This window comes from Copadichromis virginalis, linkage group LG18, assembly GCF_057382275.1.
Source record: "Copadichromis virginalis isolate Kocher_CV1m ecotype Utaka linkage group LG18, C_Virginalis_male_GT1.1, whole genome shotgun sequence".
Lineage (NCBI taxonomy): Eukaryota > Metazoa > Chordata > Actinopteri > Cichliformes > Cichlidae > Copadichromis > Copadichromis virginalis.
In genome coordinates, this window is record NC_140635.1 from 35,231,397 (window position 1) to 35,244,985 (window position 13,589).

At 39.6% G+C, this 13,589-nt stretch overlaps 1 protein-coding gene across 1 annotated transcript; it reads right to left on the bottom strand.

Annotated features, from left to right (window-relative positions):
• Positions 1-633: 633 nt before the first annotated feature.
• On the bottom strand, positions 634-10,246 carry cahz (carbonic anhydrase). Its single transcript, XM_085438679.1, has 7 exons — positions 9,784-10,246; positions 8,391-8,588; positions 6,317-6,435; positions 6,074-6,166; positions 5,918-5,980; positions 5,594-5,749; positions 634-2,053 (listed from the first exon to the last, which is right to left on the bottom strand). The coding sequence occupies exons 1-7, from the start codon at positions 9,815-9,817 to the stop codon at positions 1,934-1,936; spliced, it is 783 nt and encodes a 260-aa protein (XP_085294805.1). The 5' UTR covers positions 9,818-10,246; the 3' UTR covers positions 634-1,933.
• Between the last annotated feature and the right edge of the window lie 3,343 nt (positions 10,247-13,589).

Consider the following 13,589-nt stretch of genomic DNA (forward strand, 5'->3'; position numbering starts at 1 on the left):
GGGACAGAATGCTACTCCTGCACATTGAAACGAGCCAGATGAAGTCATACAGGGAGCTGTTAGGATGCTTCATGGGAAATTCCAGGGAGAGATGTTCCAGGCCCTGTTGTAGACCCAGAACATGCTGGAGAGATTGGTGAGATTACGTTTCCTGGCTAGGAAAGGCTTGGTATTGTCCTGAATGAGCTGCAGGAGGTGGCCGGGGAGGGAGAAGCCTGAGCTACTCCACTCAGCCTGCTTCCTAAGCAATCCAGACCCAAATAAGGAGGACAAAATGGACGCATGGATTTTGATATCTTGACAAAATATTTGACAAAAATGATGCAATTATTGCCTGTCTTTTTCAGATATACGGAAGATTAACAAAGTCAGAAGGATTCATTGTCTATTGATTTTGAATGTGATAGAAAATTATGTGCTAATCCTTGATCCTTCACTGATAATTTACTAAAGAAGTAAAAACTAAACCTGCTAAATGATGCAAGTGAGAAGATCACTTTTATTCTTTAACAAGAGATTTTAAGATAAGTCTTCCTCTGGAAACCAAGCATATATAAAATGAACTGTAGTAAATCCAGTTAATTCCCAAAAGAAGAACAAATATTGCTGTGAAATAAGACAATAATACATATGTTTTTGAAATTGTTGCACTTTTCCATTTATTAAGTGAAAGAGTCTCACAGGCATTTACACGTGTAATGTGACTATAAGCAGTTAAACCTGTTTTACTATAGATACACCCTAAAACAATTGATATGAAAAACAAAACTTACATTGCTCTGGTCTCTCATAAATACCTGCTATTTATTTAAGCTTAGTTAAATGGAGAATAAGTTAAAGGCACTGAAAAAAAGAGTAAAAAGGAACAGTGCTCATAGCCATAAAATGATGCCACTTTCTTTCCAATTTGTCTTAAAGACAGCAGTTAAGGCACTGTGGTGACCAGTAAACAAACAAACAAACAAACCAAAAAAAGAAAGAATGGAAAAATAGCCTTCAAGACCGTGGTTAAGGCACTGTGGTGACCGGTACACAAACAAACCAAAAAAAGGAAGAAAAGAAAATTAAATGACACAAATAAAATGTATTGTAGTGCCACTGAGAAGATAAGCCATATCCACAGGAATGCACATGGCCTTTGGTTGTACTATTGGTTAAAGCTAGATTAGACAGTCCTTAACAACAGACTTACTTCTGTTATTGTACCATAATGGGGGGGTCAAAAGTCAAATCTACTTACGTAAAAGCACTACCTGATAGGTGGTGGCTCCAACTGCTGTATAGTGTGTAAAATGATGAGTACGACTACAGAAGAATGTCATATCCAAGTTCAGTAACTTCCTGTTTTTGCTGACCGGTTTACTGACCAGTGGCAGAATTAGCCATCGGTAAGCCTTTGACAATCTGAGCAGCTGTCTGCAGCACAAATCACAACACAATCAATTCATAGAAAGCTTCAAAATGTTGATAAAGGCAAAGTTTAAGCACGAGGAAAGATTTAGAAGACTTTAAGAAGAACATTAAGCAGACTTTTGCTTCATAAACAGGAAACTGTTCATGAAAAGATCATTTGTGCTTTATATGACAAATTAAAAGCAAACCTAGTCTACAGTGTCTTTTTGATGAAATTGATAACAACAACTATATATTATTGTTTAGATATTAGATATTATTGTTTACTGACACTTACTTATAAATAATAATTCACTTTGGAAAGAGTTTGTTGTTGTTGTTTTAAAAATGCAGATACTGCAAAAAAAATCTATTTAATCTAATCTAACTAGAACTCCTACATCATTGTTATTGGCTGTTACAATTTTCCATGTGATTTCAACAGAGCAACAATAAAGTAAGTAAAGCCTGCACACAGGGAACAGGAATGTTCACCAAAAGAAGAAGAAAAGAGTAAGAGGATCTGACAAGGAAGAAGGGCTTATTTGAAGGATGCGCGGACCAGGCGGCCCTTGAGAGGCTGTGGAGGGCGGTAGTTGTCCACCATGTAGCATGGAGCTTCTCCATCTCCGGTGAAGAGGAGGCTGCGAAACTTGGCCATCTAATGAGGAAGGAAAGTGACAAAGGGAGAGTAATAAAAGATCATGTTTCCATGGACTTCTGCAGAATTTTGGAGTTGCATTAGTACAATTTCTAGCAATCATCACCAAGCAGATTAGATTAGGAGATTACAAGTGAGAGGTGAATGTATACTCTGTAGTATCACCAAGGGCTGGTTATATTGATAACTTACAAAATTACAAAGTCAGTGTTGCAATGTAACCAGTTACTGTATCTAGTAAGCAAGTACACTACCTTTCAAAAAGTACTACATGATGTACATTACTTTTTAAATTTTTATAGGTGAACAAAACCATTTCACCGTAATGTTCCCACACAGACATATTTAACAAACAGCTATTTCAAATTGTAATCATCATCTAAGCCTTATTTAAAATGAAAGAAAGACGTTTGCAGTTGAGTATCATATAAAACAGCCTATTTTACATGTACGCTCACAGTGCACTTCTACCCAACAGTAATACATGCATAAGCAAATAATAAACCTTTTAATGAAATAATGTTTCATCCACCTCACATCCATTGAAGTGTCATTAATTACTGTTACATGCAAGTGGTTGGTATGTGGGAGAGGCCCATCCAATAAAAGTTTCCTCTTTAGCATTCCCTTATCATGTCAAATGGCTTTTTGGTCCAATTTGATGAAGGCATTGGTTTAACCAAACGGAAGCTAAAAGGACTTTTCTTCATACACTTTTCTGAGAACATTCACACCACTGTTTCACAGGATTCCCAGGACAGGATTAGTTGAACATCAGTGTGCTAGGACTACAATGTGGAATGAAAGATGTTAAACAATTAAATTACTAAGACAACATGGAATAATCTCACTGCAGTGTATGTGTGTGTGTGAGAGAGAGAAAGAAAGATAAATGCCGAAAGCAGTAAAATTGCTAAAATAACTATTTCACTGGGAGTGAAATAGTTATTTTAGCCTTTAGCTAGCTGGTGATCTTGAATTTACTTTAGCAGGCCAAAGTTTCCCTTTATCTGTCACTAAATACATGTTGCACTGTGTTTCAGTGTTGCTGCACTGATTTCTACTTTGTGGAAAATAACTATATCTATATATACACTCAACAAAAATATAAACGCAACACCTTTGTTACTGCTCCCATTCCCCATGGGATGGACGCAGAGACCTAAAATTCATTCCAGATACACAATATAACCATCCCTCCCAAACAGTGGTCACAAATCAGTCCAAATGTGTGGTAGTGGGCACATCTGCTATATTGAGATAATCCATCCCACCTCACAGGTGTGCCACATCAGGATGCTGATCTGACATCATGAGTAGTGCACAGGTGTACCTCAGACTGCCCACAACAAAAGGCCACCCTGGAATGTGCAGTTTTGTCTCACAGCAAAATGCCACAGATGCCACAAGCAATGAGGGAGCGTGCAATTGGCATGCTGACAGCAGGAATGTCAACCAGATCTGTCGCCCGTGCATTGAATGTTCATTTCTCAAATGGTAAATGGCCTGCATTTGTATAGCGCTTTTCTAGTCCCTAAGGACCCCAAAGCGCTTCACACTACATTCAGTCATCCACCCATTCACACACACATTCACACACTGGCGATGGCAAGCTACATTGTAGCCACAGCTGCCCTGGGGCGCACTGACAGAGGCGAGGCTGCCGGACACTGGCGCCACCGGGCCCTCTGACCACCACCAGTAGGCAAACATGGGGTTAGTATCTTGCCCAAGGATATTTGGCATGCAGCCAGGAGGCAGCCTGGGATCGAACCACCGACCTTCTGATTAGTGGCTGACCTGCTCTCAACCATAAGCCGTCTCCACAGGCGTTTCAGAGAATATGGCAGCACATCCAACCGGCCTCACAACCGCAGACCTCGTGTAACCACACCAGCCCAGGACCTCCACATCCAGCAGGTTCACCTCCAAGATCGTCTGAGACCAGCCACCCAGACAGCTGCTGGAACAATTGGTTTGCACAACCAAACAATTTCTGCACAAACTGTCAGAAACCGTCTCAGGGACGCTCAACTGCATGCCCGTCGTCCTCATCGGGGTCTTGACCTGACTCCAGCTCGTCGCCGTAACAGACTTGTGTGGGCAAATGCTCACATTCGATGGCGTCTGGCACGTTGGAGAGGTGTGCGCTTCACGGATGAATCGTGGTTCACATTGTTCAGGGCAGATGGCAGCTGAGAATGTCCCAGTTCTTGCATGGCCAGCATACTCACCGGACATGTCACCCATTGAGCATGTTCGGGATGTGCTTGACCGGCGTATACGACAGCGTGTACCAGTTCCCACGAATATCCAACAACCTCGCACAGCCATTGAAGTGGAGTGGACCAACATTCCACAGGCCACAATTGACAATCTGATAGACTCCATGCGACGATGTGTTGCACTGCATGAGGCAAATGGTGGTCACACCAGATACTGACCGGTTCTGGGTCCCCAGACCCCCAATAGCGCAAAAAACTGCACATTCCAGGGTGGCCTTTTGTTGTGGGCAGTCTGAGGTACACCTGTGCACTACTCATGATGTCAGATCAGCATCCTGATGTGGCACACCTGTGAGGTGGGATGGATTATCTCAATATAGCAGATGTGCCCACTACCACACATTTGGACTGATTTGTGACCACTGTTTGGGAGGGATGGTTATATTGTGTATCTGGAATGAATTTTAGGTCTCTACGTCCATCCCATGGGGAATGGGAGCAAAAACAAAAGTGTTGCGTTTATATTTTTGTTGAGTGTATGTGTGTCTTATAAATGTATGAGCACATTTAATGTTAGTGGAGAACGCTTATTGCCACCTCTGTGTGAGTTTTGTGTCACACGAGGGTTACATTCATGAGTGCAAACTGCGCCCTGGAGATACAGGCAGTCAGTGTAATCTAAGTGAAACACCAGTTACTTAAGGTTTAGACCCACCCTACTAAGTCTGATATGGCTTCTGTAACTACACTCTTGACAGTGATAATGTTTGGATCAACATTCTGGCCCCCCAAACCATGCACAACCACTAAATGAAATGTATAGTCATACAAACGTGTGTACAATTATACTGTAAAAAACAGAGTAACGGGTAAACAGCCTGTTCTCTTTAATCAACAACAATGAAATTGTGTTGATTTCATGAGTCTATGAAGCTTAATACTTTCCTTTCACTTTCCTATTTGATGTGAAAATCTTTCAGCATTCTCAGCTGACAAAATGACTAAAAAGCATGTACACATTCGTGCACATGTACTAAAGTGTATATTTTCTTTGGACTAATACACTCACACTCTGACATTCTACCTAAACCCTTATAACACTGTCGCCAAGGGCTTGCTCGTTGAGGTTATATTATTGTTGGGATTTTCTTGGTATTATTGTAGGGTTATTGTAGGGTCTTACAATATAAAGAACCTTGGGTGACTGTTGTTGTGATATAGTGCTATATAAATAAAATTGAATTGAATCAAATAGTTATAACTACACATTGCCTATGTGTGTGAAAGGGATGGGGTTGGGGGCCAAGATAAGTACTTGTGCAGGGCTGACGCTGATTGGCTCCTTAAGTACAATCCAGGTGACACTCTCCAGGAGGGGAGGAGTCGTCAAAGAGCCCTCATAGGTCCAATAATCCGGGGAACCAGGAAGAAGAGTCCTTGGATCAAAGTTAGCAAAGGTTGTCTGCTTTCCCTGTAGGCATGAGGGAAGAGAAAATGGAAGAAAGGAAATACCAAAAGAAAAACCATGATAGTGGCATCATTAGTTTCCAACGCCTTTAAACTGCTCTGCACAAACAGTACGAGCACATTTGTTTTCAGCAAACCTGTATTTTACCAATTCTGAGACAGCTGATTTTACCTTGTTCTTGATGGCATCCAAAGCATCCAGAACTTTCTGAAGGCGGGGGTTGGCAGCACCAATCTGGAACACAATGTAAAGACAACAAACTTTTATATTTAACATTTTTTGTTTTTACATTATTCATTTTGAACTTTTTAGCCTCTGACGGTTCACCTTTAGAAATACCCCCACTACAGCAAGTCCATCAGGCTTTTCAGCTGCCTCTCCAAAACTGGGGTACTTAGTGTTCCAGTGCACCAAGTGAAGCTAACAGGAAAATCAAACAAAGTTGAAATATTAAAGCACAAAGCTGAAGAAAGTAAAGTAACAACTAAATAGTTGTTTACACAACAGACCCACAAATTGCATATTGTGTGCAACTGTTTTTAATCCTATGCAGTGTCAAGATCTTTTTACCTCACAGGGGAACTTGATGCCATTGAGAGTGTGCTCAGAGCCTCTGTTGTCACTTCCTCCCCAGTGGAAATGAAACTGCCTCAGGCGGTAGACTCCAGAAATAGGACCCCCAGTCAAGGCTAGTAATAACAGAACATCATAATCATTGGGGCCACAGTCAGGAAAGGACAGATGTTGCATGTGTTGATCTTTGTATTCAGCATTGAAAAAGCAAAAGACCCAGGATTTTCAGAGTCTGACCTGTATGAGGATAACACAGGATTTTAAGTCTTTTCTGGTTCTCAATTTTTTTGAACTTTTTGAACTGAGTAGAATGACTTAATTCTGTGTTTACTTTTACTTTTGTAATGACATGCAGTACACTGGATAAAAGGTGAACAGTAAAAGTACTAGTATAGTATAGTATAACAGGGTGGGGTACTGTAGATGTCTGTTGACCTGCAGATAATGAAATAGAGCTGATTATGATTAACTGCATGCTGACATCATCACGCTTATCTACTACAGTACATACAGCAGGGGTGGCTGTATAAACAAGACAGATAAAGCTAACTAATGCTAGGATCAACTGTAAATGTACACAATGTAGTGATGGGTCGTTCGCGAACGAAATGGCTCTTAGAGCCGGCTCTTTGACGTGAACGACGCGAGCCGGCTCCTTATCGCGAGCCGTCACGTGGGTTTTTTTTTTTTTTCTTTCTCTCAGCCTCTCTCTCGCACTTTTTTTCCGTTTCACTCCGCACGCGGGCCTTGTGCTTTATGCTGGGCAGAGGGGGGAGGGGCGGTAGTTACACTCAGTAGCACAGGAACAGAGCAGGAGAGAGAGAGAGAGAGAGGCAGGGACAACAACATTAGAAAGGTATAGTAATCATCCACAACTATTTTCAGTTGCAGATGATAAAGGATTGAGAAAGTTTATTCATGCAGGTCCATATGACAGAGAATATGCATGTTCTTTTAGTTTTCATATTATAATTTATATTTAATTGTGTTGTGGTTTGCAGTGTTTTGTGTTCTTTTCACTTTAAATTTGTGAAAGGAAAAAGCTTAAAATTTAAATAGTTAAAACTTGAAATGTGAATAGTTGATTTTTGTATTAGATGATTTATTTATTACATTTTATGTGGAGTGAATAAATAAAAGTATATTTACGGTGGCCCCTAGAGACAAAGCACATACAAACTTCAAATCACGTACGAACTCTGAAGCATGTACAAACTCCAAAACACGTAAAAACACGTACAAACTCCAAAACACGTAAAAACACGTACAAACTCCGAAGCATATAAAAACTCAGAAGCACATAAAAACTCAAAACACGTACAAAAGACAACAGAAGTGCTCCAGGATGCTGGGCGCAGTGTTGAGCCTTTGTTATCTTGTGGCTACACAAGCCAGCAAGTACCAACGACCGGATTTGGTGTGTGGTAATAACAGGTAAATGAACTTTTTTTTAAATTATTTGAATATATATATGAGTGCCTGTGTATAAATACACAAACAATACACACATGCTTTCAATTGTGTAATTTAAGTGATCTAGTAGCTCTGCTTTGGAAGTTCAGTTAATGCTAGAAATGTGTTTTGGAGTTTGTACGTGTTTTGTCTCTAGGGGCCACCGCATATATTTATATATAAACATATATAAATAAAACCACTTGTTTTTATGTTAGTAATTCCTTTTGTGCATAATTTTATATTATTGTTAATAATAAATTAATTAAAGCAACAAAACAACCTGAAGAGCCGGTTCGGAGCCGAAAGAGCCGGCTCTTTTTAGTGAGCCGAACCGAAAGAGCCGGATCTCTAAAAAGAGCCGGAAATCCCATCACTAACACAATGACATACACTTTAGAATTTTTTAATCAAAGAGTCACATTTTCTGACCCTCTTCTACACAACTGCAATATAATGAATATTATATACTCATTACACTTTTGTCCATAAGGCTTTATAACTGTACAAAACATTAAGAAGATTGCATTGGACATCTAGACATTTATTTGATGATTTAGCCACACCTTACAAGACATAAATAACTAGATGAATATCTTTTTTGTGGCTCTGTACTTACTGGAGCTGTCTGTGTCATCCACAAAGTCCACCTGGAAGGAGTGCCCATTGTTCAGAATGCCCTTGGTGTTTGAGGGGTCGTAGCTGATTTTCAGAGCCTTCAGAGATGGGTCATAATGAGCTTCTTTAGGGATTATGTTAATGGGAGACTGCCTGTTCCCATCAGCTATGGGGAAATCTGCAGCCCATGTGTCAGGTCCTGCAAATACATGCATGTGTTAACATCACACATACGTTCCACATATGACTCTCCATACTATACATAAGTATACTGAGAATTTTAAAATGCACCATTTCTATTGGTTTTTCTAACTGAAGTTAAATGTAAATATACGATGTTTACGACTAAGAAATGTAGAACTTATATTTAATTTCTCATTTCTGTTTATCAAGTACAAGGTCTCAAGGTTAAGGTGCTCACATCCTTTATGAGAGAGTTGAAAAATTAACACGTTTAAACGATCATACTGCTACTGACCTAAATGAGAACCTTGATGTTGAAGTTGTTTAGTTAATAAAAGCAGCAGTACCACAATACATACGATACAAATGACTTTCAAAGTATCTGAGTTCTTTCCAAGGTAAATGCTAACAGTATGAACACAGTAAGTACTGGAAATCTATTACACTTGGCACATAAATTGCTAGATAATACCTCACATGTAGGTTAGATACAGAAACTTTCATACAATTTCTAATGAAAGGTTGTAATAGTCAAGTCTATTTATAATCCATAAATTGTAGTTTTAAAAGCCATTCTATCGAAATAAGTCTCTTCCAAAATGTCCTCAGCTCTAAATCTCAACTGTACAAAATATGTATATATATATATATATATATATATATATATATATATACACACACACAACATTTTCCCATTTTATTCCTGTCTATAACATCCAGGTATTATAGGCAGTGAAAATATATTCTATAAATATATAATTAAATAAATATATTACTAAATAAAACATAACAGCCCGTTTTTATTTGAACATAAAATTACAGAAAATGTGTCCCAGAGAAACAGTTATCTTAACTAATAAAACTAACAACTAACTTATCAAAACAAACCAAATTACATATTTATTTTTATTTAAAAAACTGTAATAAAATCCATTCATTAAAATACAATTATGGTTTTAATGTTTAATCATAAAGGAATAAATAAATAAGAACGCTTAGCTTCTGTAAACGATCAGGGTCTCTGTAGGTCTGCTCCTACCCCAGGCTTAGCCGCAGTGGTGTATTGTTTAAGCAATGAAATTATTATAGAAAATGGACAAATTGTTGTTTGTAATATATGCCACTGTCTACACAACTATATAGAAAACGGAGTTGAGTGGGGCAACATCCTCTCCTACAGCAAACCCGGTAGGATGCTCTAAGATCCTCACCGTTGGTCGGTTCGTATCCCCATCCGTGAGACATGGCTGCTCCAACTGTAAGCTACCCTGGTACTGATTAATCCACGTCAGTCTGCCGGACGACAAAAAGGCGAAGGGTGATCTGTAATTACCACTCGCTGCGTTGCTTTATATACGCTGTGTCAGTCCTCACCCCGGTGGGTTTGGCTTGCCGCTTCTTAAGAGAGAACAGGGCAGCCATTCAGAGATGTGATGGTGGCGTCCTTTACTAGCCCAGTCCTCCTGCTCGCCTCTCCTCCCCCCTGCTTTCCTCACGATATGCGGGGTCTCACTTTTGAAACGACGTGATGGCGATTTTTCAGCCCGCTCTCTCTTCCCCTGGCAGAGAAGGATTAGTACCTGATGCGCGCACATCCTCCACACATGTATCTCTTCTAGCACCCGGCAGCGTGCCGATGCTGTCTTTCGGTGCTTCCAGCGGATCTGATATTGTGAAGCCTCTTGCCAGCTCTTGTTGGTGTAGCTTTGTGCACGGGATGTTCATGCCTTTGCACGCTCAGAGGAGCTTAGTTGTGGAGTGGAGGCTTCAGCCCCGCAGTTAAACCGTTAAACACAAGCACACTTTCCTACCAAAATAGCCCTAGTTTTCAATATCCTAAGCGAAACAGGTCAAAACGCAAATAAATAATATAATACACTTTAAACCCTAATACTCAAAGTAGTTAAATACATTGTGTAAACGTAATTTCCCCTAAAAATCTATAACTTCAATATTTTGAGTTTCTCTTTTTTCAGTGTGAGTTAATTGAAGCAATTGAAGTTATTTTGCTGAATAAGTACCAGTTAAAAATATTTCTGGTTTAGATATCTGACAGCAAACATAAAATATTTTTTAATTTTTAACATAAAGATCGAGTTCATTTTGATTTTGACATTGGACAATACAACAGAACTGCTTTGATTGGTAACTTGAAGGGTCTTAGATTTTTATTATTCTTTATATATTATAGATAGTGCTTGCCTTGCTTTCTTGTTGCCTGTATGGTGGGTGAAACTGACCCAATTTCAAATGGCAGCACACCTGAGCAGGCAGGGCTCTGGTGTATAAAACGCCCATAAACTAGCTCTGCCAGAACCTCTTGGGTTTCTTCTCTGCTTATTTTTCATGGACGCTGCTTAGCTGATAAAGCATTTCAGTTTTGTTTTTAGCACATGCTCTCTCAAATACCCTCTGTGAATTCAGACATCATGTGTTGATATGCTGACAGTCGTTCAATCTAGGTGTCTTTATTTTATTTAACTGAAATATTGTAAAATATCAGGGGTGGCTGGAGCTCAGGTGGTAGAGCAGGTCGCCTACTAACCGGAAGGTTGGTGGTTCGATTCTAGTCTGCTCCAGTGTGCATGCCAAGTATCCTTGGACAAGATACTAATCCCAGGTTGCCCTTTGATGCATCCATTGGAGTGTGAAAGAATGTATGGTTGTTAGTTAGCACTAAATGGGTGTGATTGGGTGAATGAACAAATTGTGTAGAGTGCTCAGGTAGAGTAGAAAAGTGCTATAAGAACCAGTCCAATGGCCTCCAAACTCTATATGTGTTCTTGTTCTTTTTTTATCACATACTTTGAGCCTGGTTGTGACAAATGGAGACTCGTCTGCACAATTATCTTGTTCTCAAGTTTTTTTATGCTTAATTAAAAGCTTGGTGTGCTATTTTGTAAGACTTCAGTGTTACATTTGTGTACACTAAATTGGCTAGTCGTATTTTTGGGTTTGCCTTTAGAGAAAGTCCGAGTTATTAGTCACAGTTTGGTCATTTGTGGTTGACTGATATTCTGGGGACTATATCTGCTGAGTATTAGCTTCAGGAGGCCTTTGGAGAAAAGCAAACTTTGCCACATTAACTTGTTAAAACCAAATCAATGAACTTCAGAATTTTGAGTTGTTTCTTGGGTTATTTGCCTATTGACAAACATATTGAGCTGATCTATAGAAGTTTTCCATCTTGCTTTGGGGACACACCTTCTAAAATGACTTGGATTGAACATATTTTGATGCGAGTAATGCAAAACTGATCCGGCAAAGATTTTAGTCTCTGAGTAAAAGAAAAAAATTAATCTTAAAGTTCAGTATATGGTAGGAAAATAACATTGCAGTGATGTCTTCATCAAGCTGGACTTCCCCTTGTCTATTGATCAAAAAATCAAAGTTGCCACAGTGTTTTACAGATTGGAGAAAGCACAGTGACTATATGGAACTAACTATATGTGGGGTAAAGGATACTAATCCTTTACCCCACATTGGAGACTGTATTGGCCAAGCTGGTGCAGTGTGAGCAAGTTTAAATGAATCTTTCACCTCAAAATATTACACACAATAGCCTACCCTATGGTAACAACAGTTTAAAATGAATCCAATTGAATTAAAAATGAAAAACAAAAGTATAACGTGTATATACATATTCACAGTTTTTGCTTAATACTTTGTTGAAGCACCTTTGACACTAATTACTACGGTGGCCCCTAGAGACAAAGCACGTACAAACTCCAAAACACATGCAAATTCCAAAACACTTGCAAACTCCAAAACACATGCAAATTCCAAAACACATGCAAACTCAAAAACACATGCAAATTCCAAAACACAACGGAAGTCCTCCAGGACGCTAGGGGCAGTGTTGAGCCTTTGTTACCTAGTAACTACACAAGCCAGGAAGTACCAATGACCGGATTAGGAGTTTGCAGCCTTTTTTTTTTTTTTTTTTTTAACTTCATTTATCACATTTTAGACATACAGTCAAGTAAGGGGGTTTGCAGCCTTAAAGGCCGCATTTTAAGGCTGATTACGTCACAGCGACAAGAGAAGGCTTTCCCAATTCAAAGGCTGCTCTACATGCGGCCCTCAAATACGTCCTTAATTTCCCTGAATTTTAAGGATGGGTCGGTGTAGCCTTCATGGCCCAACATATCCCAGACTTCATAGTGCGGTGGTGGTGTGGATAATTTTGCCGAAAAAAAACGGTGGAAGCGGAGTGGAGGAAGAGTAAACTTTCAGAAGTAAGTACTGAATATTATGTCACTTATTAATGCGCAAATATTTTTTAATGAAGAACATTAAACCATTATTGTTGGCCACATGTCAGGAAAGTTATGTGACATTAGCGATGTCTATACTTTCAGAATTAACTTGGTTTTAAAGCCTTTACTTTAAAATATATATATATAGTAGGGGTGCAACGATATTCGTATCGATATTGAACCGTTCGATACAGTGCTTTCAGTTCGGTACGCATATGTATCGAACAATACAACATTTGTAATTTATTTTATCAACTTTCCTTCTGACGATGCTGTCTGTGTTGAGCGCTCAGTGAATCTGCGTTCGACTACTCCGCCTAGGCTGCACTGTCGAGCGCAGATCCACTGAGCGCTCAACACAGACAGCATAGTCAGAAGGAAGAGCGCAGGGCAAGCTAGCAAGACAGAAGTTAAGCTCTCCTTGCAACATGGACCTCCCCCACCCTCATTCAGATCTGGCGTTTGGAATTATTTTGGTTTTCATGTGACGTATGACCCTGAAGGTAAGCGAGTCATGGACTAAAGTAAAACAGTATGTTGGATGTGCCATGCAATGCTCAATTACATGGGTGGGAACTAGTGTGTTAGCGCAGTTAGCTCGTTAATGTGTTGGCCGTCTAGCCCCATGCACGGGGCGATCGGCGGTAGCTCGTTAACGGAGATTTGCCGTGTTGTGGCGTTAAGGTCATTTCAACGAGATTAACCTGAAAGCACTAGTGGGAACACAACGAATATGACTGCACATTTACGCCGACATC